At 42.2% G+C, this 25448-nt stretch overlaps 1 protein-coding gene across 9 annotated transcripts in view; it reads left to right on the top strand.

The window, feature by feature from the left end:
• The window catches only part of RAD51B (RAD51 paralog B), a 627945-nt gene that overhangs the window by 29031 nt on the left and 573466 nt on the right, over nucleotides 1-25448 (top strand). For all 9 annotated transcript variants that reach the window (XM_075927356.1, XM_075927355.1, XM_075927354.1 and 6 more), the window contains exons 6-7: nucleotides 8714-8833; nucleotides 10239-10422. In XM_075927356.1, the coding sequence (XP_075783471.1) occupies nucleotides 8714-8833; nucleotides 10239-10422 (304 nt within the window). The remainder of the gene's footprint in view (nucleotides 1-8713; nucleotides 8834-10238; nucleotides 10423-25448) is intronic.

The following is a 25448-nucleotide window of genomic DNA, read 5'->3' as shown; positions in this document are numbered from 1 at the left end:
CTCCCTGTCGCGTTCTCACTCACTGAGATGGTCACCAAGTCGTAGACCACCTAGACTATCACCACGGCGAGCCTACTATATCTGCAGTGCATGGTCTTAGTGATACTCCTCTCCAGCACACTCAGAAAGATATTATGGGAACTACTGTAGGTCTGACTATGGTCATTCCCACCATGATCACATCTTACTGTCCTACAGAGGGTCTTCCTGTGGCTGTCGATCACCCAGTGTTCAGTACTTACCCCAGCATTCACAGCAGTTACATTCACCTCCTCCATCGAAAAGTCCAGCCATACTGCATGAGCAGTTGGAACCGAAAGAAGGACAATTGTCCGAACTAGAAGATCCTTACCGGGCATTTCTCCAAGTGATTGTTCTTCTTCCTCACCGGACAAAGCAATGATCCCTGGTGACACCTCTCCACTGGATGACCTGAAACAGTTTCAGGACCTGTTCAGAAGAGTAGAAAATACACAAGAGATAAAATTAGCTGACATTCTAATTAAGCAACACCATCTCAAAAAAATCTACCATGATTGCTCTCCCTATTTTGATGAAGCGATTATGGAAGTGGCGAATGAAATATGGCAGACCCCAACATTGGTTACGCTAACAAGTAAAAAGGTTGATAGAAAATACGTTGTGCCCGCCAAAGGCTTGGATTTTCTCTTCAATCATCTTCAACCTAACTTGCTTGTAGTTGACGCGGCTCAACGCAGAGCTAAAGCACCTCATTATAGAAACACACTGCCAAATAAGGACAATAAGAAATTGGATATTTTCGGTAGAAAAATTTACTCTTCAGCCACGTTATTATTACGTATTGCGAATTATTTGGCCCATCTCTCAAACCATAACTTTGACAACTATTCCAAGTTAGCAGATTTGTTACAACATCTGCTGGATACTAAGAAATCCTTATTGAAGGCCATAGTGCAAGAGGGATATGTCTCCTGTAATACCACACTACAGATGGCCATGGATGTGGCAGATACAGCCGCATGAGCCGCTGCTATGGGGGTCGCCATGAGAAGGTCTTCCTCGTTAGCCTCTGCAGGAGCTGCATGAGAGCTTCAGAGTAAGATTGAAAACCTACCGTTTGACAAACATAAGCTCTTCGCTACCAACACCGATGAGGTTCTCCATTTGGGTAAGGACTCCCGTTCCACACTACATACGTTAGGGACGTACACACCTCCTTATAGGTGCAAATGCTTTTATACCTATCAACGTAGGTATGATTACACGTTTAATAAGCAACAAACACATGCCCTAGAAAACCAGCACTTCCGACAACGCCCTCAACGCAAACGGCCTCAACCAAACCGTTTGTCCAATCAACCTTCAGCGAAACAGTAGATTTGACTTCCCCCTCGAGGATGCAAACACGACTCCCATAGTCAACGTGGAACATAACTCTCCCCATCTTTTTCACCATCGCCTGAAGCCATATTACCACCACTGGTCCAACGTCACCTCAGACAAGTGGGTACTAGAAGTTGTGGCATCCGGTCTCTCCATTCCGTTTGTCTCCATTCCCCCAACTACCCCACCCACCCCATCCCTTTTCAGGGACCCCTCTCACGAAACAAGACATCCAACGCTTACTTGTCATTGGCGCAATAGAGAGGGTACCCAGGCAGTTTTGGGGAAAAGGATTTTATTCCTGATACTTCCTCACCCCGAAGAAGACAGGAGGATGGAGACGTATTTTGGAGCTACGCAAGTTAAATCACTACCTTTGGAAACATCGCTTCAAGATGGTGACCTTAAATAATATCATTCCGTCACTGAACAAACGAGAGTGGTTTACAGTCTTCGACTTGCAGGACGCCTACTTCCACATCGTAATCCATGTGGCACACAGACACTTTCTCCGTTTCCAGCCAGGAGAAGAGCATTTTCAGTACAGGGTGCTGCCCTTCGGCTTGGCATGTGCCCCCAGAGTCTTCTCCAAAACTCTAGCAGTAGTGGCTGCCCACTTGAGCAGAGTAGGAGTGACAATATTTCCCTACTTGGACAATTGTCTAGTCAGAGGGCGCACATATGCAGAGGCATGCCAAATGGTGACAATAGTCTCTCAAACCTTTGAGTCTCGGGGTCTTATAAATGTGCAAAAAGTCCTCACCAGAGCCTACACAGGACCTGATTTTTATAGGAGCGCGGCTCAATTCAAATGCAGCATGTGCTTACTTACCTAGCGAAAGTTTCGGGGTGATCCAAGACTTTATACACACCCTGACGCATGGTCCAACGCTTCCCGTTCGTGTTTGTTTACAACTGATGGGGCACATGGCTGCTTCCACCACCATAGTTCAAAATGCCAGGTTGAATTTTCTCTGCCTCCAACATTGGCTGGTCACGGTTTATATTCCGGTGAAACACAGCGTCCACAAGCTGGTAGTAGTACCGCCACGTGTGCGGGAATCCCTCCAGGGGTGGACCAAGTCATGAAATCTTATGGCAGGCATTCTATTCCATCGCCCGCAGCCGTCAAAACAAATAACTACAGATGTGTCTCTTACTGGTTGGGGAGCGCATATGGACAACCTGACAGTCCAAGGTCACTGGTCCATGCAGGAGATGCTGTTACATATCAATGTACTCGAGCTAAGGGCAGTGCGACATGCATTCCAACATTTTCAGCCCCATATAAGAAATACGAGTACCAGAATCCTCACAGACAATATTGCAACCATGTATTACATCAACAGACAGGGAGGTGCTCGATCCCGATCTCTCTTTATAGAAACAATGCATTTATGGAATTAGTGTATCCGCAACAACACCTTGTTGACAGCCTCCTATTTACTAGGCGTCAACAACTGTATTGCAGACTCACTCAGCAGGCAGTTTCACCATGATTACGAATGGGAAATCCGCACAGATATTCTGCATTGCATATTCACCTGATGGGGATTCCCTACGATAGACCTGTTTGCAACTTCAGTCAACGTGAAGTGTCCCAACTATTGTTCCAGGGTGGGAATAGGACGCCATTCTCTGGGAGATGCTTTTCTCCACCATTGGGGAACTTTGTTGCTATACACTTTCCCCCCAGTCATCCTAGTGCCCAGGATCCTGGAAAAAATCAACATGGAAAAGGCTCAAGTAATCCTCATAGTCTCGGCGTGCGCGCGTCAGCTCTGGTATTTAATACTCCACCAGATGTCCATGAGAGTACTGTACACCCTGCCTCTTCTTCCGGACCTTCTGACCCAAGACAATGGCTCCCTGTGTCATCCGAGGCCTGAAACCTTACACCTCGTGGCATGGATTTTAGTTGGTTCAATGCTTCCGAACACTCCTGTTCACAGCGAGTCAAACATGTTTTAATGCACAGCAGAAAGGACTCTACACGAGCAACATATTTGGCCAAATGGACCAGATTTCAAGCGTGGTGTGGGAATAATAACCTGGATACTCACACAACAACTGTATCCCAAATACTTGATTACATTCTACATCTCCACGACACAGACCTTGCAATAGCCTAATTGCAAGTGCATCTGGCGGCAATTAGCGCATTTCATCGTACTCCTTGTTCGCTCAGCTCACCACAGAGAGGTTCCTGAAAGGACTCTCAAACCTCAACCCACCACGGCAGCCACCACGACCTTTGTGGAACCTGTACCTCGTTTTGAACACGCTGATTTGCCCACCTTTTGAACCCTTAGCCACAATATCATTGCAATTCCTTATCACTAAACTTCTGTTTCTACCAGCCCTTACTTCAGCTCGCAGAGTAAGCGAGATAGCAGCATTCATGTCTTCGCCACCTTACACAGTATTTACCAAGGAATCGGTGATGCTGAGATCCCATCCAGCGTTTATCTCGAAGGTCTGTTCGGAATTCCATATTAATGAACTGGTTGTCCTTCCATGCTTCTACACCAAACCTCATACAGGCAGTCCCCGACTTAACGCGGATCCGACTTATGTTGGATCCGCACTTACGAATAGGGCTTTTCTCACCCCGGAGCTCGCGGGCGGCGGGACCGCCCAGAGCGCAGCGGTCCCGCCACCGCGTCCTCTGGAGTGAGAAAAGCTGTTCCAGGTCTCCCTGGTGTGCTGGGGGGGACTCCCCAGCACAGCAGGGAGACCCGAGCAAAGCTGCACAGGCGGCAGGACCCCGATGCCCGTGCGGCTTTGCTCCTTTGCCCCGGAGCAAAGCCGCACAGGCGGCGGGGTCCTCCGCCTCTGCGGCTTTGCTCCTGTCTCCCTGTCTCCCTTTTCTCCTGTCTTCCTGTGCACAGCAGGGAGACAGGAGCAAAGCCGCAGAGGCGGCGGGACCTCTGCGCCTCCGCGGCTTTGCTCTGGTCTCCCTGGTCTGCTGGGGGGCAGGAGGCGCAGCTAGTGCGCCCCCCCCCCCCAGCAGACCAGGCTTTTGTTGCGGGACGCCTGGGGTAGAGCAGCTGGGGTGCTGCCGGGTTGGTCCTGCGGGGACCTACCCGGCAGTGCCCCAGCTGTTCTGTCCCAGGAGTCCAGATTCAGCCGCTGTTGAAACTGATCAGCGGCTGATTCCAGGAAGCCGGGGGCAGAGCAACTCTGCCTAGGGCTTCCTGTAGTCAGCCGCTGATAAGTTTCAGCAGCGGCTGAATCTGGAGCCAGTTCCGACTTACATACAAATTCAACTTAAGAACAAACCTATAGTCCCTATCTTGTACGTAACCCGGGGACTGCCTGTACTTAACGGCAAGATGCAGTATTACACACGCTCGACGTAAGGAGCGTGCTGGCGTTTTACATCGACAGAATGCGAGAGTTCAGAAAAACGGATGGTCCGATAGTGTCATTGGCGGATCGCTCTAAAGGGCAACCCTTAACTTCCCAGTGTATTGCTAGACTGATAGTTTCATGCATTACCACGTGTTATTCCATATGTAATAAACTCCTTTTGTGCCCACTTAGGGCCCATTCCACTAGAGCAGTAGCTACTACTACAGCTTTTGTAAGAGGAGTCCCATTACGGGACATTTACCAAGCAGCAACATGGTCCTCCCATACTACTTTTATGAAGCACTATGCTGTAGTAAATCAATTTGCTGCTGATTCCTCGGTGGCTGTGGCAGAACTCACTCATACCCAAAAACCTTAATTCCAGAGCCCTCAAAAATGTGCGTACTGCTCCAAAGTCACCAGGAGTGGAGTACCCACGGGGTCACTCGGAGAAGAAGAAGTTACTTACCCTGTGAAGTAACGATTGTTCTTTGAGATGTGCTCCACGACCCGCCCTTTTCCCCGCTCTGGAATTGCTTTATCGTTTCAGATAGTGGGTGAGAGGAACTGAGTGGGGCCGGACTGCACGCGATGGTCGAAAGGCGCGAATGCCGCCAGAGGGAAGCCGTGTATGCGTGGTCCAGCGGACCACTGCTCTGACAGTTCTCCAATTCGCGTTGCCGGGATGGGGCCCGACGCCAGGAGTGGAGCACCCACGGGGCACATCTCGAAGAACAATCGTTACTTTACAGGGTGAGTAACTTCTTCTTTTAAGCACTAGTGCCTAAGGATAGACCCTTAATTTATATTTAAGTAGCTAAATAAATGTGGCCTGATTTTCAGTGGCATTTGAGTCCCTTCAACTTGCACTGACTTCAGTGGAATTTGTGAGAGCTTGCCATTTTGAAAAATCATGTCACTTCCATCTAACCCCCTAAGGGTATGTCTACACTGCAGAGTTTTTCCGGAAAACAGTTACACTTACATCCACACTGCAATTGCGTTCTTTCGACAAAAAGTTGAAAGAACACAGTGTTTTTTGTGACAGCAGTAAACCTCTTTCTCTGTGGAAGAAGCCTTTTTCCGAAAGAGCTCTTTTGCAAAAAGCCATGTGTGGATGGGGAAGAGGTGTGGTGTGTGGGTTTTTTTGTTTTTTTTTTGTTTTTTGTTTTTTTTAAGAAGAGGCCTCCAGGAAAAAGCACAGGTGCCCTGGTGGCCACACTGTCCATAGTAATCACAACTTAAATGCGAGAGAGCATCCAATAAATCTGGACGTTATCTTTTGAAAAAGCAGATCGCTTTTTCGATGTGCTTTTGCTGGTGTAGACTCTCTCTTTCGAAAGAAGTTTTTCCAGAAGATCTCTTCCAGAAAAGCTTTGTCTGAAAGAAGCCTGCAATCTAGACATAGCCTGAGTGTGAAAATGTTGGCCTCTGATGTCTGGGAATTATTTAGCTTCATAGTTGTGATTGAGATTATTCCTAGAGCCTGACTTCTGAATATAATAATTTTTGGGACCAGGTGAAAAAATTCAAGTTGTTCTTGATTTTTTTGGTGTGATCAATTCATGAGATGTCCTTGGTAGCAAGCACCTGTACATCTTAACAGTGATAACTAATGCACTGGGTGGTTTGGGGACTTGCTAATGGGGTACAGAAATATTTCATCTCTAGACTACTAATTTAATCAATACTATCTGAAAGTTGCTATTATTTGAAAACTGTTCAGTGACCTATATAAGTGTTTTTAATGACTTGTCCATACACTGCTGCTGGTCCCTGAGACCTCTCTGACATGGGTTAGCAAGGCAGCAAGCCTGTCTCTGGCATTAAAATATTGAGAAACACTGACCTATGTTAAATGAGAAGATGGTATTGGACCTGACTTAATGTCCCATCACAACCTCCTGCTAACCATCTCGGGTAACATCTTGGTTGGTTGACTGTACTGTGTATATTTTGTGGATATATTGAGAATTTTATTTGCTGGAGTTGTCCATCAAATGATCCTTCACTGTGGCCTGAAAAAAATTAATTGTTCTTTTCAGCTTTCACAGATCCTTTTAAAAATGAGATAGGTGGCTATACCAGAGTGTTTTCCATCTGAGAGATTTTCATGCTGAAGCAATTTTTTTAAATAGCCCATACATAAAAAAACATTTGACTTTGTCAAGAACTCTCTTCATATCTGTGCTGCTGTTACCAGTTTGCATTTGAATCATGATCTCTTCCTCTCAATCCCACCTTTTTGTCTTCTGGATTTTGCAGAGATGTCCTAATCCTGTGTTTATGACATCAGCTGGTTGCCAGAGGCATTTCTATGATGACACAAACTCATCTTTGTGATCTCATTACAGGGTTGAGGCAGAAGAGAAGATGATTTGGGATTATCAACAAATACTCTTACTTAAATGCAAATATCAATGATAAGTGGAACTATAGTAATAATAATTTGCTCTTTAGTGGTTCCTTTTCTACAAGAATCTCAAAGTGCATTTCATTCAGGCCTGGTCCGCGCTACAGAGTTAGATGAACTCTATGCAAATTAAATTGACTTAGCTATGTAAGTGTAAACACTAAAATTTTGCTCCCACTGACATCATTGCCCCCATTTTACCAATTTAATAACTCTACTTCAACAAGAGGCATAGAGTCAGTGTCTATGAAGTTAGGTTGCTTAAGTGACAGTGTAGACACTGTGTTGCTGGCTTTAGATGCCATCCCACAATGCCCTACACTGACAGTGTAATTGGTTCAAGTGTACCTGGCAAGAATACACAAAGAGCAAAATATATACACACACCAGTGATTTAATTACTTTGACAGATGTATGCTGCCTTAAGATAGGTTGACTTAATTTTCTAGTGTAAACATTAAACTAGGTAAACTTCACAATTCTCCTTTTACTTGAGGAAATGTTATTACTTTTACTCATAGAGGAGCTAACCCTGTGAGGTGGCATGTTGCCTAACTTTATTAATGACTCAGTGGCATAGCTGGGAATATACTCCTCATCTCCTGATTTCAAGCTCTCCATTCTGTCCCCTAGAGTATGCTAAGGATGTTAAAATGTGATTATCTGGATAATCGTATAGTCGATACAACCTGTATCAACTATATGATTAGTCGATAAGCACTGCTGGGCAGAGCCACAGCAGGAGTAGCCCTAGGAGCCTACTTCAGTTGGGAATGAGCAGTCCTGGCTTGTGCTAGCTCCAGAGCCACCTGCACTGTGACTCTGCATTTTAAATGTAGTAAGAGCTGCTGGGCTTTTACTACATTTAATATGCTGAACTGCAGCGATCAGTGCTAGCCGGGACTGCTCGGTTCCAGCTCGTGCTGAGTCCAGCAGCCCCTGTTTGCGGCAGACAGCCCTGGCTGTCTTGGTGGCAACAGCCCCTGTCTGTGGCGGGGGCCCAGCTCCCTGTTGGGTCTCCTGCGGACAGGGTCTGCTTCACAACAGTGTTCCCTATTACCCCGCCACTCAGTGCCTCTGATAAGACGACTTCTCCCACCACCGGCTCCTGTCCCCCTGTGCTGCTTCTCATAGAGGCAGCAAAGGGGGGGGGCACAGGACGAGCAGGGACTGCCTGAGTCCCCACTCGCGCTGTGCTCCCTGTGACACTTCTGCTTTTGAAATGTACAAGAGCCCTGGAGGGTTTAAAGCTGGTTCCCCCAGCACCATCTCCTGCTCCCCCCTTTGCTGCCTCTCCCTATGGGGGGAGGGGGAGAGTGACCAGTCAAGTTGCTATGCGACTGTCTGATAAGCAAATGCTTATCAGACAGTTGACTAGTTGCTAACATCCCTAGACCGTGCTTCCTTCTTGGAAAAAGAAGTGAAATATTAATTTTAAATGTACATTTGTTCAGTCTTCATCTATTTAGTTAATCAAATATCTCTTCCTTTTTATACTTTTAATTTTTGGTCAGGGATACGGGAAGGTTTCTGTCTTATTAGCCCAGAATTTGCTGTAATGTGCCTTTTGGATTTTGACAGGTTGGTTGAGATAGCAGGACACCGTTTCCCTAATTATTTTGTCACAGAAGAAAAATTGTTTTCAATGACCCGTAACATTCATCTCTATCCGGAACTCACCTGTGACTGTGTGCTAAAAAGGTATTGTTTACTTTGGAAAGCAATGAAAAGCCCATAATTGCTAAATGATTTGTAGTGAATATGTTTTACATTTCAAGCTTTATACATGGTAATTCACTTCTTTGGCCCTTTATATTTTGAATAACTAGGCATGTCTGACTAGATAAAATTAGTGCAAAATGACCAGCAGCCCTGTATTTTGATTCACGTGTTTGATCCCATGTTGTCTTTATTTGAAAGGCTTTGAAAAAGCTTTCTGTGATATCTCATTTAGCATACGGCCAATGGATATTAATGTTGCTATTTTTATAATACAGTAAACTCTAATGCCTAGCTAACAAAATGTGGTCTTCAGGAATTCCTTCATAACTTTTAGATGTAATTCATAAGGAGTTTGTGCATCTGATGGGCACCCAGTTTATTCTTGCTCAATTTATAATAGAGTGAGCAAAATCATGGAAGTACCTCTCAAATATTCCTCTTGGGTATCTTCCTTCCATCTTTACACTATGGGGGAGATAGAAAAGGAGATCCCAGGATCCTCCTGCAAACACAGAGAGGAGCTCACTCATGACTGTCTGCCCAGGAAGCCTTTTACATTATGATCCTGTGTAACCTGTGATGACAAGCTGTTATGAAAACAGCTTACTATATAACTAAGACCAGTATTCCCTCTAATTTTTCTCTGTGCACTAATATGAAAGTGATGCGAAACACATCACCTCCATATTGGTGCACACACAAAAATTCATATGGCGGGGAGGGACAGAAGGGTTCTGAGGGGGGATGTGTGCTCAGGTCTAGGACAGAAGATTGTGGTGTGGGGGTGTGAGGACTCTAGCTGGAGGTGTGGACTCTGAAGTAGGGCTGGAGATCTAGGGCTCAAGGTTGGGGTTCAGTGCAAGGGGAGGGCTCTGGCTGGGGTTGTGGGCTTTGGATTCAGCCTTTTGGGGTGCAGGATGCTCCTGGGGATACAGGAGGGGAGAGAGGACTCTTCCCAGCCCCTCCAGTTCTCATTCCTTGAAGTAGCACTTGGGCTGGGTGGAGAGGTGCCTTTCCTTGCCACAATTGATAGGGTTGGGTTGAGACTGGGGGAGGGGCACCGGGCTGGGCTGGGGTCAGGAAATGATTGCCTCTTCTCAGGCTGCAGCAGATCAAGGGCTGGGTTGGGGCTGCCGGGGATAGACATCTCTTCCTGCCGCATCAGATCTGATGCTGGGGGAAAGCATCTCTCGCTTCTGCAGCCTTGAGCACCTGCACAGCTCGTAATATGCTGTCGGTGGGGGATGTGGCCATTTTGTATAATTTGGTGTAACAGGTTTATGCTTATAAAATATTTTTGTGAGAATGTGTGCTAACCATAGTACTTATACAACTAATATCTGATGTTATTGCTTCACCTAAGTCAATATAATTTTTTTTAAAGGATTGAGACTTTGGAAGAAGAAATCATTTCTAAGAAGGTTAAGCTTGTAATAATTGATTCTATTGCTTCAGTGGTCAGAAAGGAATTTGATATGAAACTTCAAGGCAACTTGTTGGAGAGAAGTAACTTCCTGGCCAGAGGAGCGTCCTTGTTGAAGTACTTGGCTGAGGAATTTTCAATACCAGTAAGTTCTTTTTTTTTTCTTCCCCCAAGTCTCCGACCCATAGTCATAAAATCAGAGAAGCATGAAAACAGGAAGATGAAAAAACGATGATGTTTTATCAGAGGTGGACAAGCCAGTTACTGTAAAGCATAACTGTGAAGGAAAAAAAACATTATTTGCTCATTCAGTTTGACGACTATTGTGTTTTCCTTAATATGTGTTTCAAAATTTAGGAATGGGTTTACAAGATTCTCTTTCCCATATCTTTTTCAGAGTTTTACTTTCTTTAGTTTTTTGGTAAGGCTGTTATCTGTGTTGGTTCAATTAAATATGGCTCATTTAGTTCTGTAACTTCTGATGCTGTTGTCTAAGATAGTACTTCCAATGCTTTTTGGTCAGTATTACCTGTTGATGATCGATTTCCTATTCCCTCCTGTTAAATTTTGTGGAGTCTCAAATGGAGCGTGGCTTTTCTAGGCTCAAGTGGTGTGATCATGAATTTGGGATCTGAAGTATTCCCCTTCCTTTATGAATTAAAGTGCTCAGGAATGTAGTGTCACAGTGGATCCTGACACAGGTTTGTTAGTAAGCCTGCAGTATCACTCAAACAATGGTTCAGTACTGTACCGGGAGTGGGTGATATTGATCAAAGTGGTATTAAAAGATGTAATTCCTAAGAATTAAAGAAGTAACTTTAGATTTAAAGTTTCAGAGTGGTAGCTGAGTTAGTCTGTATCAGGAAAAACTTAAAAAACAAATAGGGCACGCGAAAGCTGATGATACCATCTACATGTTTTGTTAGTCTTTAGAGTGCTACCAGACTCTTTGTTGGGTTTTTTTAGATTTAAAGAAAAGCTTCTAATAGTAAGATCATTTTGAGAATGGAAAAAATTGGCAAGTGATTTCAGAGAGGCTCCATTAATGGAAACAGTTGAAATATGAGAGGGGGAACTTCTCTAAAGTAGAGACTTTGGAAATGAGAGATCTTGTACATCTCTAACTTCTATGGTTTGTATAGCTGCCTTCTTAGTCAGATTTATGCATATGATGGGAAGAATCTATCCTCTTAGCTTAAGAAGAATTGCATTCTGTTTATTCTGTAAAATATCAAGACATTTGGATAGCTTGAGAAAATTAAAAAACACTGCATCTGTGCCTTTAAAAATTGTGTGCAAATGTAGTATCCCAAATTACCGCACCCAATGATATTTATAGAGCTAAAAAGAAGCTGGAAACACATGAAGTATGCAAGAAAGTGTGTATTTAATGATACTTTTATTAATTTTTAAGGAAAAAGTGATGGCAAAAAGGAAGGTTATAAAGTTTCTACTGGAAGATGTTCATTTATGTCTTTTACAATATATTTTAATTTTGATTTTAGTTGTTAAAATGTAAATTGGAGCTGGCTGTGAGCCATCCAGAGACCACGCTTAGAGCCCTGTTTAGAAACAGGGAGACAGTATATTAATATTCATGAAGCTTCAAATGATTTACAGAGACATTACATGAATGAAAAAGTTGAGGGTTGCATGCTTATGTTATTTGTTGCATCCTCTGGACTTGTTTAACCCTATATAAACCATTTAGAGTTGGTTAAAAACAAACAAAACTTCACCATTTAAAGTTCTTCAGTATATCAAAACTACAGTGTAGTGTTTTGAGGTAGGTATTATTCCTACTGTCTGTTGGTTGTTTCTTGATTTCAGAGTGCTATTTATGTTTCTGTACAGAGGTTTAAAATGCTGGCCATAAATTTAGTATTTGCAGCTTTGGTCGAGGAGAGAATTTAATTTCACAATTTCAAATATAAACGTAAATTTCTGTCAGAAATCTTAGAACTATTAAAAAAAATCATTGAAACTTTACAAAAATAGTTTTTGAACACCTCAGTGCCATTATTGACTGCTCAGTGGCTACTTTACTGTTCTAAGATACCAAGAGCAATTACAAAGAGAGTGTTTCTTGTAAAGAGAGTAGCTGGTGCGTGCAGGGTTCCAGTTTTTAAGCCAGCTTCTCGCGTGCACTGGCTCCCGCCTTCCCCCTCCCTGCGCTGTTGCCTCTGATAGGGCTCATCTAGACTACAGGGATCGGTTGAAAGAAGATATACAAATTCCTGCGGAATTTGCATATCTTCTTCCAATTGCACTTTTGAAAGCGGAGCTTTGACCTGAGCTGTCATGCTGGTAGACAGCCTCACAGTAAATAAAAAAGATCCATCAAATGAATACAGATGGAGAGAGAGTGTAAGGAAACAATGAATGGTCATTGTCATCTGAAGAAGTGGGTTGCGCCTACGAAAGCTCATGATACCAGCTACCTGTTTTGTTAGTCTTGAAGGTGCTACTAGTCTATTTGTTGTTTTTAAAGATTTTAATGAATGGTCAGTCTGTTATGCAGTGGAGCCTGGATGTTGTCAAGTTTTTTATAGGCATCATGGAAAAGGAGAGTTTGAGGAGGAATTTGAAAGAAGATAATGAGGTAGCACTGCAGATATTTATGGGGAATGCCTCCCAATTATGAGGACCAGCATGGAAGAAAGAACAAAGATACATGTTTAAAAAGCTAACAAATGGGCAGTGAAGGGTGGCATAATGGGGACTGAAGTAAAAGCTGACATGTCAGTAGTGAATTTGATGAGAGATGATAGGTAGGGTGTGACTGTTCCGTAAACGGCCTTGAAAATGAAGATGAGGCTTATGGGGGAGTCAGTGGATGGATTCAAAGAGGGTGGTGTGGAAGGTGATCTTTTCAGCACCATTCTGAATGGATATGAATGGGGCAAGATCTTATTTGTCAAAGCCAGTGAGAACAATGTTGCAGTAATCAAGAAGAAAGATTGAGAGCCCAGATGAAAGGTCGTATCTCAGAGATTTTATGCATGAAAAATCTGCAAGATGTAGACACAATTTGGATTGGAGGATCAAGAAAGAGAGAGAGCCAAGCTGAAAAAGACACCTAGTTTACAGGCCTGAGTGACAGATAGGATGATGGTGGTCTCTATTAGTGATGAAGAAAGAAGATAAAGAGGCAGGTTAGGATCTCTGTTTTAACTCTGCTGACCTGAGAGCTAAAACACCATGAGGAGATATCAAACAGAGATAGGATGAGATTTTAGTTTGGACAGAAGAGGACACTTCTGCATTAGAAAGGTGGATATCTGAGTTGTCAGCTTAGAGATAATAGCTGAATTTGTTTGCAAACGAGATTACCCAGAAATGACAGGTAAGAGTGACAAGAGAAGAGGACCAAGGACCTCTCCTTGTTTTTACAGTTTTTAGTTAGACTTGCACAGCTATCCCTCTGAGGCTTTAACCTTGCAGAAGAGCCTGTTAAAGAGGGAGGAGAGAGGGCACCCAGAAGGGGAGAGAGACAGAAGCCAAGACAGAGGTCAAGATTTTGGGAAGAGAGTAACTTGTGTGCTAGAGGTGGCTGACAAGTCAAGGATGAGGATGGAGTACTGGTTGTGAGCTTTAGCTAAGAAGAGGTCTTTGATGACCAGACTCTGCATGCACCATCCCTAAGCAACTGAGCAGGCCTAGAGGGTGAAGCCAGAGTTTTTTTTGTAATTGCTGCTACTACACTGGTACTTAGAGCAAGGAGCCTGTATCTCTTGTGCTCTCAATGCTAGCTACATCGAGAAAGGGGCCAAAACTTAACTGGGGAAAAGGAAATGAATAGGTTAAGACAAGGTCTCTGGTGAGACTGAGATTGGAGGGGGAAGGAGGATGGGCTTGGGAGACTGACTTGGTGGTGACAGAACTGGATCTAGAAACTGGAAATTAGGGTGGGAGTGAAGGGAATGAAGCAGAAACTGGCTGGGAAAGAAAACTGGAAGCCATGGGGTGGGAGACTGGGCCTGGGAGTCAGTGGAAGGGATTGTGATTTAATTGACTGGGGAAAACATTGAGACTGGGGGAGGAGGAGAGGAGAGAACCAGAGTCTGGCAGGGAGAGAAGAGACAAATCTGGTAAAGAGTTTGGTGGGGGAATAGGTGGGTGAGCTGGGAAGGGGTGGAGGAAGAGACTGGTCAAAGAATCAGGGAGGGAGGAAACTGGATCAGAGTCATGGAGTGAAGACAAAAACTTCATGAGTCCAGTGAGGGAAACGAAGACAATGAACCAATGGTGGGAGCAGGAAGGGGAGAGACAGGTTGGATGAGGAGCAGGAAGGCACGAATTGAGACTGGTTCCTCAAGGGGAGTTTTGGTGGGATAAGAAATCTGAGGAGTGGAGACTGGGACTGGGTAAACAAGGAGAAAGGGAGAAGGACAAGGTGGTGTGGTGGGGAATTGACAGGACTGGGACAGGTTGGAAGGAATGTGGCAGAAAAGGTTAATCTTGGAGGAAAATAAGCATAATAATCTGTGGTTACTAAAGCATGCTCCTTTTCAGGTCTAGGAGAGGAACCCAAGATTCTGGAGTCTCACTATTCCTTTGCTGAATAGTGATAGAAATGTAGCCGTGTTAGTCTGGGGTAGTTGAAGCAAAATGCAGGACAATGTAGCACTTTAAAGACTAACAAGATGGTTTATTAGATGATGAGCTTTCGTGGGCCAGACCCACTTCCTCAGATCAAAAAAAAAAAAAAAAAGTGGGTCTGGCCCACGAAAGCTCATCATCTAATAAACCATCTTGTTAGTCTTTAAAGTGCTACATTGTCCTATTCCTTTGCTGTCAGCAAATATCTGTGATACCTATTGGCAAAGTGTGTGTCATTATCAGTTATTCTTTTAGCTCAAATAGCAGAGGTCTGTGCAGTGACTCTAAAATTGCAGGCGTGCTGATGTGCCATGTGGATGTCAATGTGATACATTTTAATTACATGATCATATATGATTCCTGCCTCATTCAGTGGACTTACTCTGGAGATGAATTGTAGTTGTGCAGTGAAGGAATCTCTTGTTTGTTGAACCCATGCTTCATTTGTTGCAGAAGTTGGAGGTGTGTAGTGAATGAGGCAGGGGATTGCAGGAAGAGGAAGGATGGTCTTATAATTAAGGCAGTTGCATGTTACCCTGGAGATCTGGATTCTCTCTCTACCTCTGCCAGAGTTTTTATGCGATGTTAGTTTTTTCATAGGTGGTCATTGAAAGGAATCCTAAAAAGGTTATTGATCTATTGCTAAATGTAAATTGTAGAACTGTCAATGATAATGCTGAGAAGACAGAAGAGTTCAAAATATTTCTGTCCTATATTTGGCAAAATGCAGCACAATCTATTCATATCATATGATGATGGTGAAACACTTTCCATTCTAACATTAACTTAGGAGGTTGTTAAACAGCCTCTACAAAAGTTGGTTTAGGAGCTTGCTGAACTCACAATACTGTTCAGTAAGTCTTGGAATACAGGTTGGACCTCTCTGGTCCAGCATCCTCAGACCTTGACCAGTCCAGAATGAGGGAATTTGCCAGACCCCAGCCCACCAATCTTCCCCACTGCTTCCCCCACCCCACTGGGCTGCCATGCTGCTGTGGCCCTAGCAGCTAGACTGCCACATCCCTAGCCCTGCTATCAGGGCTTCTGTGTCCCTGCTGTGGCTGCCACATCCCTGGCCCTGGCCCCGCTATCAGGACTGCCGCATCCCCGGCCCCAACCCTATTACCGGGGATGCCATGTCCCCAGCCCTGGCTCTGCTAGCAGGGCTGCCCTGCTAGGCTCCAAACCACCAGCCCTCTTGCCACTGGGGTTCCCAGCCAGGACTCCATGGTTTTTCTAGACCATGGATGTTGCCAGACCAGAGAGTCCCCATTTTGGGAGGTCCAACCTGTACTGTGGAAGTTTCAGAAAACTGAAAAAAAGCTGATGTGCTAATTTTCAGATGGGACAAGCAGAATGATCGGAGTAATTCGGCCTTTTAGCCTGACATGGATCTTGGGTAAAACAGTGGAAAGGCTGATCTGAGACTTGTTTGATATACAATTAAAGGAGGGTAATATAATTAATGTCAATCAACCAGAGTATAGGAGAAAATAGATCTTGTCAAACTAACTCGATTTTTTTAATAAAGATTAGGAGTTTGGTTGGTAAGGGTCACAGTGCTGATGCAATAGACTTCTGTAAGATTGACTCAGTACCACTTGATACATAGATTAAGGAATTAAAACAATGCAAAATCAACATGGCACACTTTAAGGGATTAAAAGGAGACTGATAGGTTTCAAAATATAATTGTAAACAGGGACTCATGATGGTGTGGCTGTGTTTCTAGTGAGGCCCTGCAGAAAGTGACCTTCTCATAAAACTGTTCTGAAAAGAAACAGAAGTCAAAAGGCACGTGAAAGGGACTGACTGAGAGTGCCTCCCCCCATCCAGGATTGCCCCAGCTCTGAGCTTCTCCTTCCCTAGCTGCTCTTTAAGGAGGACGGGGGTCTGAAGTTGTTCCCCCCCCTGATTCATACGGGAACTTTGCAGGGTTTTCACCTTCATGCAGTTTGCTGCACTCCTCACTCTGGCTGGGAAGCACAGGGGTAGATGAACCTGGATCTGCCCTGGCCAGGAGACATACACCCCTCCCCCAGCTATGCTCGCTGGAGTTTCAAGTGGCCATGGAGAGAGGCTTCTTACTTGTCCCAAAGCGGCTGCAGTGAGAGAGGGCTGGGATAGGTTCTTTTCCCAGGACAGCCTGCATATTGAACCCCTCATCTCCAGCCCTACCCCCGTCATTTAAATGAAGCATATATTTTAATTTTATTTTCCAGAAAACAAAAAATTGAGTTAAGGACCTGAGCAACGCCAGGTAAATCTTCTAGTACTCTATAATAAGAGTCTCAAGGAGCTCACCCTATTTAACTTATCATAGAGATTTAATGAGATCCAATGGCTGGAAGCTGAAGATAGACAAATCCAGTCGAGGAATAAAACTGATTTAAAAAAAAAAAAAAATTTTTTTTTAAAAAGTGAGGGTAACCAAACTTTGGAGTAATTTACAAAGGTTTGTGGAGAATTTTCTATTGCAAAATTTTAAAATTAGGAATAGAAGTTTTTTAAATGTGCTAGTTTTAAACAAGAATTAATTCAGGAAATTCCTATGCTGTGTATTTGTGTGAGAGATCAAATTAAATTATGACAGTCAAATCTTGTTTCATAATTACTATGTTCCTCATTTCCTGTATGCCCAATCTGAATCTCTGGAGTCTGATTTGCAGAAGCACTGAGTACTCATAGCTACAACTGAGATTAATAATAGCTGTGCTTTGAATATATAACATGCTGTATAATTTGGAAAAACAATTCCTAGGAGACCCTAATTGGGCACCTAGTATTAGTGAATGCTTTTGACCTTAATATCTCTGGGAACATCTTCACTGCAGCGTTATTTTAGAATACTTCTGGTATCCTAAAATAGCATTGTCCGTATCTTGACAGCGCACCCATTATTTCGAAATAGTTTTCGAAATAATGGGTGTATTATTCCGATGTCCCAGTAAATGTCATTCCATGAGGATTAAGGGACATTTTGAAATAAGCTATTTCAAAATACACTTGAAATAAGCTACGGATATAATGTAGACATGTGTCTCAGTTCCCCTTTTATTCTCAAAGGTAGGTGTGAATTGTGTGTTCACAAGGAATGGGGGCTATACATTAAACAATGAAACAAAAATAAAATATTAAATAGCTCATTGGTTTTCAACCTATCTCTCCAAGAGTCCTAAATGGATCAGCACCACTAATTTTTTTAGGGATCCAGAAATAAAAAAGTGTTGGAGAGCAGTGGAGTAGCTTCTTATATGAGCACTGAATAAGGCTGGCATCCTGTAGAAAAAATAGTATGTGATCATGTCATGTAATTTAAAGGCCATGTTTGTGTGCAAGTGGCCTAAAATAATTCTTGACTTATGAGTGCTTGACTTTATATATGTAATGCTCTCTCCATGGTTTTTTTTTTAGTTTGATATTAATATATATGCACAAAAAATTGGTGTAAAAAACTATGGTTTTTAGAATACATTGAAGATCTAAAACAGTATAGAAAGTGTTTATTGTGTTCATAAAAGCTATTAAACAAGGGACATTAACAGCATGTTGCATTAAAAGGCATGTGGATCCAAATGCATATATCCATTATTAACTCTTTAATATACTATAATGATTTATATTATTTGATCACTGGATTATTAATATTTACCATGCTAAAATATTTAGATAGTGACCACAATCTCTCAATTATAACATTAAATTTTCCCTTATAAAAATGGCAGAGCCTAAACAACTTGTGAGAATCTCTGGATGTATAATTTTGACTTAACATGAAGAGTGCATCCTTCTGTGTGTGGAATGCCACAGCAAAATGTGGTGGCGTATGTATTCTTTGGCTTTTCTGTGTTGTATATGCTGCTTCAATGTGATTTTTTTTTGTGTGTTTTAAGCCATTTTATAAGTAAGCCACATCTTATTTTTTAGCCATGTGATGGAAGTGAAAACACACTCTGGATTTTCAGTTGGGTGATTTTTGTTTGTTTTTGTTATTTGTGTGCATCCCATATTGTGCCGAGTCTTGGAGACTACTAAATCACGTGAAAGGAAATGTTCATTCTTGTATTGCATGTTCTCTCAGTAATTTTACCAGGGAGAGTATGTGGCTGATGAGTTTTACAGCTTAGATTAATTTTTATATGAAAGGCATATGATGCTCATACTAATCTGGAAACAAGTAATATCATTATAACAGTGAGAAAAAGAGAACTATATTTTAATATATAGTAAGAATAATACCGATTATATTACTTTTCCTGTATCAGGTTTTTAAGTAGTTTTCTGATTACTTGCTGATCCTCTGTAAATGTAAATTTCTGTGGCTAGTTTGCTGATTAGTACTACTAGCAGTTAACTAAATGGTTGTGCATGGCTAGCCATTCTCTCTAGCTAGCATTTTAAAAATTGGAAGCTGAAAAAATAAATTATAGGAATAATTGTGTTTAATCAGTAAAATTTTAAGGAATACTGAAGGAAGCTTAGGATGAAATTCAATTTATTGTAACACCATTGGCTTACAGTAGAGATGGATTTGGCTCGTGGTGCTTTGTCCTAAACATTGTGGATGATCTCTTTACAAATCTGGGCAAGCTTCCTTATTGCATATGTTGAGGACATTGGTTAACACTACTACAAGAAAATGCATATTCGTTTGTTTTTAAAAAAAAAAAAAGAGGAGGAAAGTCTCCTTGCCCCGTCTTAGACAAATAGACTTTGGATGTGAAACAATTTAATGAGATCGCAATTTTCCTTTTATCATCTATGAATAATGCGAGTGAAAGTCTGATATTTTGGGATCAAGCTCTTATACTGTTTTATCTACTATAATTGTGAGAGTTAAAGGAAGGCTATGGTTAAAAACATTATTTTCATAAATACATTTCATTTAATTTGAGGTTAACACCTTAACTTGATAAAAAGTTTTAAAAAGACAATTGTCACTATTTGTTCCTGGTTTATATTTTTTATTTCTCAGAACACATGCTTAAAATATTCTGGTCAGTTTCTCTTTCAGGCTGTCATGCACTAGCATAGTGCTCAAGTTTATGAATCCTGTGGGGGATGGTTTAAATCCAATAGGCTGCTTGCATGTTAATTTAAAAAAAGTTAGGACAATTTTCAGTCTGTTCACAGGTTTTGTTAACTTTTGTTTTCAAAAAATGATTCAACTTTACATATCATTTGATGCCTGCAGTGAATCTGTCTAAAAGTGAGCACTGTTTTTGTATGTTATGTTATACAAACACTTATTTGATTATTGAGGTGCTAAGAGAGAGAAGCAGTTAGAGAAATTTTACTATTAGTTTGAGAAATGGATCAGCCATGTAGCTAGAGGACCAGGCCAGTTACCCAGAAATTATTGTGTACATCTTGGCTTCAAACACTAGTTTCATAGTTAAGACCTCAATAAGAAGTCCAGTTGCTCTTTCACCAGCTGCTGTGAAGAGGGACGATGCTGGGATTTTAAGCAGAGTGCCCTCCTTGGACCCTCTAGAGAGGGTCTGATCTTTTATATCAGTCTCAGGTATGTGCTGTAATGAATATGAAGTCTCTTCTCCACAATTGTTAGAAGACAGAAGGAGCTTTCTGTCTCTTCTTCTGCTCATCCTCCTGACTGCTGTATCAGTAGAGTGTTCTAATCCAGTCCTTACCCAGCCATCTGGTTGTTGCAAGGGAGGTGAGTTCTCCTTGATGCTCTAATCCCTTCTTCAACCTTGGGATTTTAAGTCCTTCTCCCTAGTGAATAACTCCAGTGCTTGACTGTGCTGCTGCTGCTGCATGTAACTTTCTTTATTAAATTGACATGATTTGGAATAAATTCTTTGTAAGATTCTTAATACCAGTTGTGAAGCTGATCAGTTTTGTTAATTTTATTCGGTTGCTTCTTGGAAAAGCTAAGGAGCAGCTACAGAACTATCTATTGAGAGTCAGGAAGAGGAGAAAATACTATTGCAGTATTACATTTGTTATATTTGGAAGGTTATCTTTGCAACTGTTAAGGGCTTGACATTTAATGTTTGTAAACGACAGAGTCCTCAGAAGCTGATGAGTAAATATTATTTGTGATTGTGAGTTAAAGGAGTGTGTGCGTGTGTGTGTGATATATATACACACATTCCGAATTCCTCATTTTAATTTGTGATTTGCATATTTTTTGTATAGGAAAGAAGGTTGGCCTTGAGCTAAGGTACAGGATTGGGAGATAGAAGATTGGGTTCTTTTCCCAGCTCTTCCATTGTTTCAAGTGTGACCTTTGGAAAATTATTTAAACTATGCCAATTTCTGTATTTATAATATAGATTAAGAATATTTGCTTCATAATTGTGTTGTGTAGCTAAATAAATGTCAAGGGCACAACGATCTTCTAATAGGTGATATATAAATGAAAAGTGTTTATTATTTGTGTTAATTCTGTGAAAAGACTAATACAGATTAAATCATTAAGAAGGCTCACTCAGAAAACATGACTAATAAAACACTTATACCAATCATACTTGGACCAGTGAAAAACAGTATTAACTTGAGCATATGCTTGGAACACATTTTGGCACTGTCCCTACCAACCAGAGAATCAAACTTTGTTAGAAAACAGGACAACAGGAGTTGTATTTGAACCGTGTTTTAATATAGCTTTCCAATATGTTTTCCCATTGATATAGATGGACTCCTTCAATGCACTTCAACAATTCTAGAAACAAATTCTTTAAGAAAGCATGGAAAGTATTTTATATTCAGCTGCGGGATTTTTTTTCTTTCACATTATAAACTTGTAGCAACATTTTCATTCAGGTAGTTGAGTCCATATGTTTGTTTTTGATTAGCCATTTCTAGTGCACTCAAAATAGCCATTGTTTTCTTTATTTCTTTACAAGCAGTTGAAATATAATTGCAATGAAAATACTTCACTTATATATAGGTTTACTTTGGGAAAGCATTTTTTTTGAATCAGTTTACAGTTGTATTATTATGTATAGTAATAAAAACTAAGAGCTTGAGGGGAAAGTTGTCTAGTGAAGAGCATTGTTCTTACTTTTTCTCCATAATTTTTCTCTAAATTACTTTTTATTGTTGGCACATTGGCCATGTTTAAATTGTATTCCTCCACTGCATAGTATTGTGCAAAAACTTTTTAATAAAGGAGAATTATTTTGGTTTACTGTTGAATGCGTCACTACAAAAGCAAATTGAGATACTTTGTATTCCAGTGTTAGTTGTTAAAAATTATTCTCAGAAGGCACAACTTTGTGCTAGTGGAAAATGACTGTTTAAAATATAATTATTACCATTTTCAGTACTGTTGCAATATGCATTCTTTGTTATGAACCTCTGGAGAATATGCATTTCTGCAGTTTATGGCCTGACACAGTGCCTTTTGGAATATCCATGCTCATAAAATGTTTAATACTATTGAGAAGAAGGAATGAAAACCACTAGAGCAGTATTTCCTGTTTTCATGCCATGGTGAAGTATATAAAAGAAGGTGGTTTAAAGTTATACTGGAAAGTAATTTTTTTCTTTTCTTTTAATTTGTACCGCGTTGGTTTTTTTTCCATTCTACAGCGCAAATGACCTTGCCAAAAACTAACTTTCTTCATAGATTCAGGTACAATCGCAGGAAGAAAGCAAATGACTTTGTGGATAAAGTACAAGCATGGGAGTTGGGGGCCTGTGATTCTGTCCAAAGATCTGCCATTGGCTCCCTGTGATTTTGGGCATATCTCTTAACCTGGAGGTAAAACATCTTTTTACTTCAGAAGGGAGCTATGAGGCTAAATTCATAGACAGAGGTGGTAGCCTATTCTTAAAGTGGTCTGACATCAGCATAAAACTCTGTTATCAGTTGCTTGTAAATTTGCCAGATTTTACCTATTCAGAGTGAAATTTTGCGTTTGAGATATCAGCTGCAAGTTGAACTTCTTTAAAATTTTCAATAAAAATGGTTCAGCAATTTCTGAGGACAAGATTTTTCACTCCACAGCTGAATCTCTGCACATTGAACCTCTTCACACTTGGATCCTGCTTGGTTGAGCCTGCCTACTTTACACCTAGGCTACGTCTATACTGGCCCCTTTTCCGGAAGGGGCATGGTAATTTTTGAGATCGTAATAGGGAAATCCGCGGGGGATTTAAATATCCCCCGCGGCATTTAAATAAAAATGTCCTCCGCTTTTTTCCGGCTTTTAGAAAAGCCGGAAAAGAGCGTCTACACTGGCCAGATCCTCCGGAAAAAAGCCCTTTTCCGGAGGATCTCTTATTCCTACTTCCTCAGGAAGTGGAATGAAAGTGGTGGATGGGTGGTGAGTTGATGGTGTCCACCTCAGAATTAATAGACATAAGTAGGACCCTACCAAATTAATGGTCCATCTTGGACAGTTTCACAGTCACAGGATTTTAAAAATAATACATTTCATTATTTTAGCTATTTAAGGCTGAAATTTCATGGTGCTGTAATTGTAGGGTTTGAGGGGTTTGGTGGGGTCACATCTCACTTGTGTGACCCCGACTGACTTTTTTGGGGGCCAGTGACCCATGACTCAAAACAGGTTACCTGCCCTTCTCAGAAATAAAGACGATGCAGAAATCTTTTGTGTCTGATAATATTTTATTTAAAAATTAAGTCTGGCCAGCAAGCCCCCAATTGGGACCAACTTGTCATCTGCTCACAGCATCATAACACTCCTGTACTCCCCACCCCGACTCCAAATCTGAGCCTATCATACACTGGAACTCCCTGTCCTGAGCCTCTCTCATCCCCAAACTCCTGCACCCCCACATCCTCAATCTTTTGCCACAACATTCTTGCACCATTCACACACTGCAAATCTGTGTCCTGAGCCCATCATACTTCCAACCTCTCTGCCCCTTACATCCCCAACCCAAACTCCTGCACCCTCACATCCACAAGCCTGTGGCTTGCTCAGCACCCCAACTCTCCACCTGAGCCCAGCACTCTCCAGCCTGGAGCCCCCTTCTCCATATCCTCCTGCATCCAAATTGTGTTCCAGACCTTGCACCTCTCACTCTTTCTTATACCTAAATCCCTCATTCACACCCCAGAGTCTGCACCTCCTGTCTCAACCCAGTTTATATGTGTTTATATTTTTGGCCGCAAAAAAGGGTACTGAAAAAATGGGGTTTCAACTATATAAAGTTTGGGAAACCCTGGGCCTGACAGTCTAGCCAGTTTTCTATCCATCTTACAGTCCATTTATCCAAGCCATACTTCCTTAACTTGCTGGAAAGAATATTGTGGGAGACCGTATCAAAATCTTTGCTAAAGTTGGCACTGGGGGCTTTGGGAGGACCAGAAACATTTTATTTGCATATTCATCTTTTGCTTCATGAATATGCAAATAAATGTTACCCATCTTCCAAAAGCTTGTGAATTGGTTTACTGGTCCCCAGTATAAAAAAGATTGGGAACCACTGAATTAACCAGTTAAACTGATTAACCATGTTAACCATGCGTAACCAGTTAACCAATTAAATGGGATTTTACATCCCTGTCTTAAACTAGGGATGTCAACTACACAATTAATCGATAAACCTTGGCTTATTGGTTAATCTTGTCGTCTACATGCACTCCTCCCTCCCCTTGCTGCCTCTGTATCAGGAGAATGGGAGCCGGTGCCCGTGGGGAGCTGGCTTTAAGCAGGCTCCCCATGAGCACCAGATCTGCCTGGGGGGTGAGGGTGGCAGGCAGGACCTGATAGGCATGGAGAGCCAGCTTTCAAGCAGGCTCCCTGTGTATGCTAGCTCCATGGATCTGCTTGACACCCCCCTTGCTGCCTCCTGAAAGCCAGTTACCCCCATGAAGGAGCCGCCTACCGTGGAGCAGCCCCTGTCTGAGGTGAGCTCAGACCTCCTGCGGACATGGGCTACTCCCACCCTGTGCTGCTGCCTCTGTATCAAAGGCAGCAGTGTGGGGTGGCAGGTAGCTGGTCTGTGTGGGGAGCTGTTTTTTAAACTGGCCCCGCTGTTGGACTGGCTCCCACCTGCCATCCCGCACTGATGTCTCTGAAACAGAGGCAGCAGCGCGTGGTGGCAGGGGGTTCCCTGGGAATGGGGCTAGGAGCACACTGTCTGCAAGCCCTGCCCCTGGGGATTATCACATAGTTGTGTAACCACTAAGATTTCATGCATTTACACAACTATTCAATTACACGATATCTTAAACTGTAGGAAAGAACTTTGAATCATTAGAACTATACGGGTACGTCTAGACTACCGTGTTTTGTCGACGGAAGTTTTGTCGACAGATACTGTCGACAAAACTTCCGTCGACAAAGAGCGTCCAGACACATTGAGTTCTGTCGACAAAGCAAGTTGCTTTGTCGACAGAACTCCGTAGTCTGGACGCAGTGTTACAGCCAATAACACCTTCTGTCAACAGAGTTCTGTCGACAGAAGGTGTTATGCCTCGTAAAATGAGGTTTACCAGCGTCGACAAAACTGCTGAGTTCTGTCGACATTATGTCGACAGAACTCAGCGGTAGTGTAGACGCTGGTATAGTTTTGTCGACAAAAGTCCACTTTTGTCGACAAAACTAGGTAGTCTAGACACACCCT

The sequence above is a fragment of the Pelodiscus sinensis genome, chromosome 4 (assembly GCF_049634645.1).
Source record: "Pelodiscus sinensis isolate JC-2024 chromosome 4, ASM4963464v1, whole genome shotgun sequence".
Taxonomy (NCBI): Eukaryota; Metazoa; Chordata; order Testudines; family Trionychidae; genus Pelodiscus; species Pelodiscus sinensis.
The sequence above is the reverse complement of the archived record's forward strand: the minus strand, read 5'-3'. Positions and strand labels throughout refer to the sequence as shown.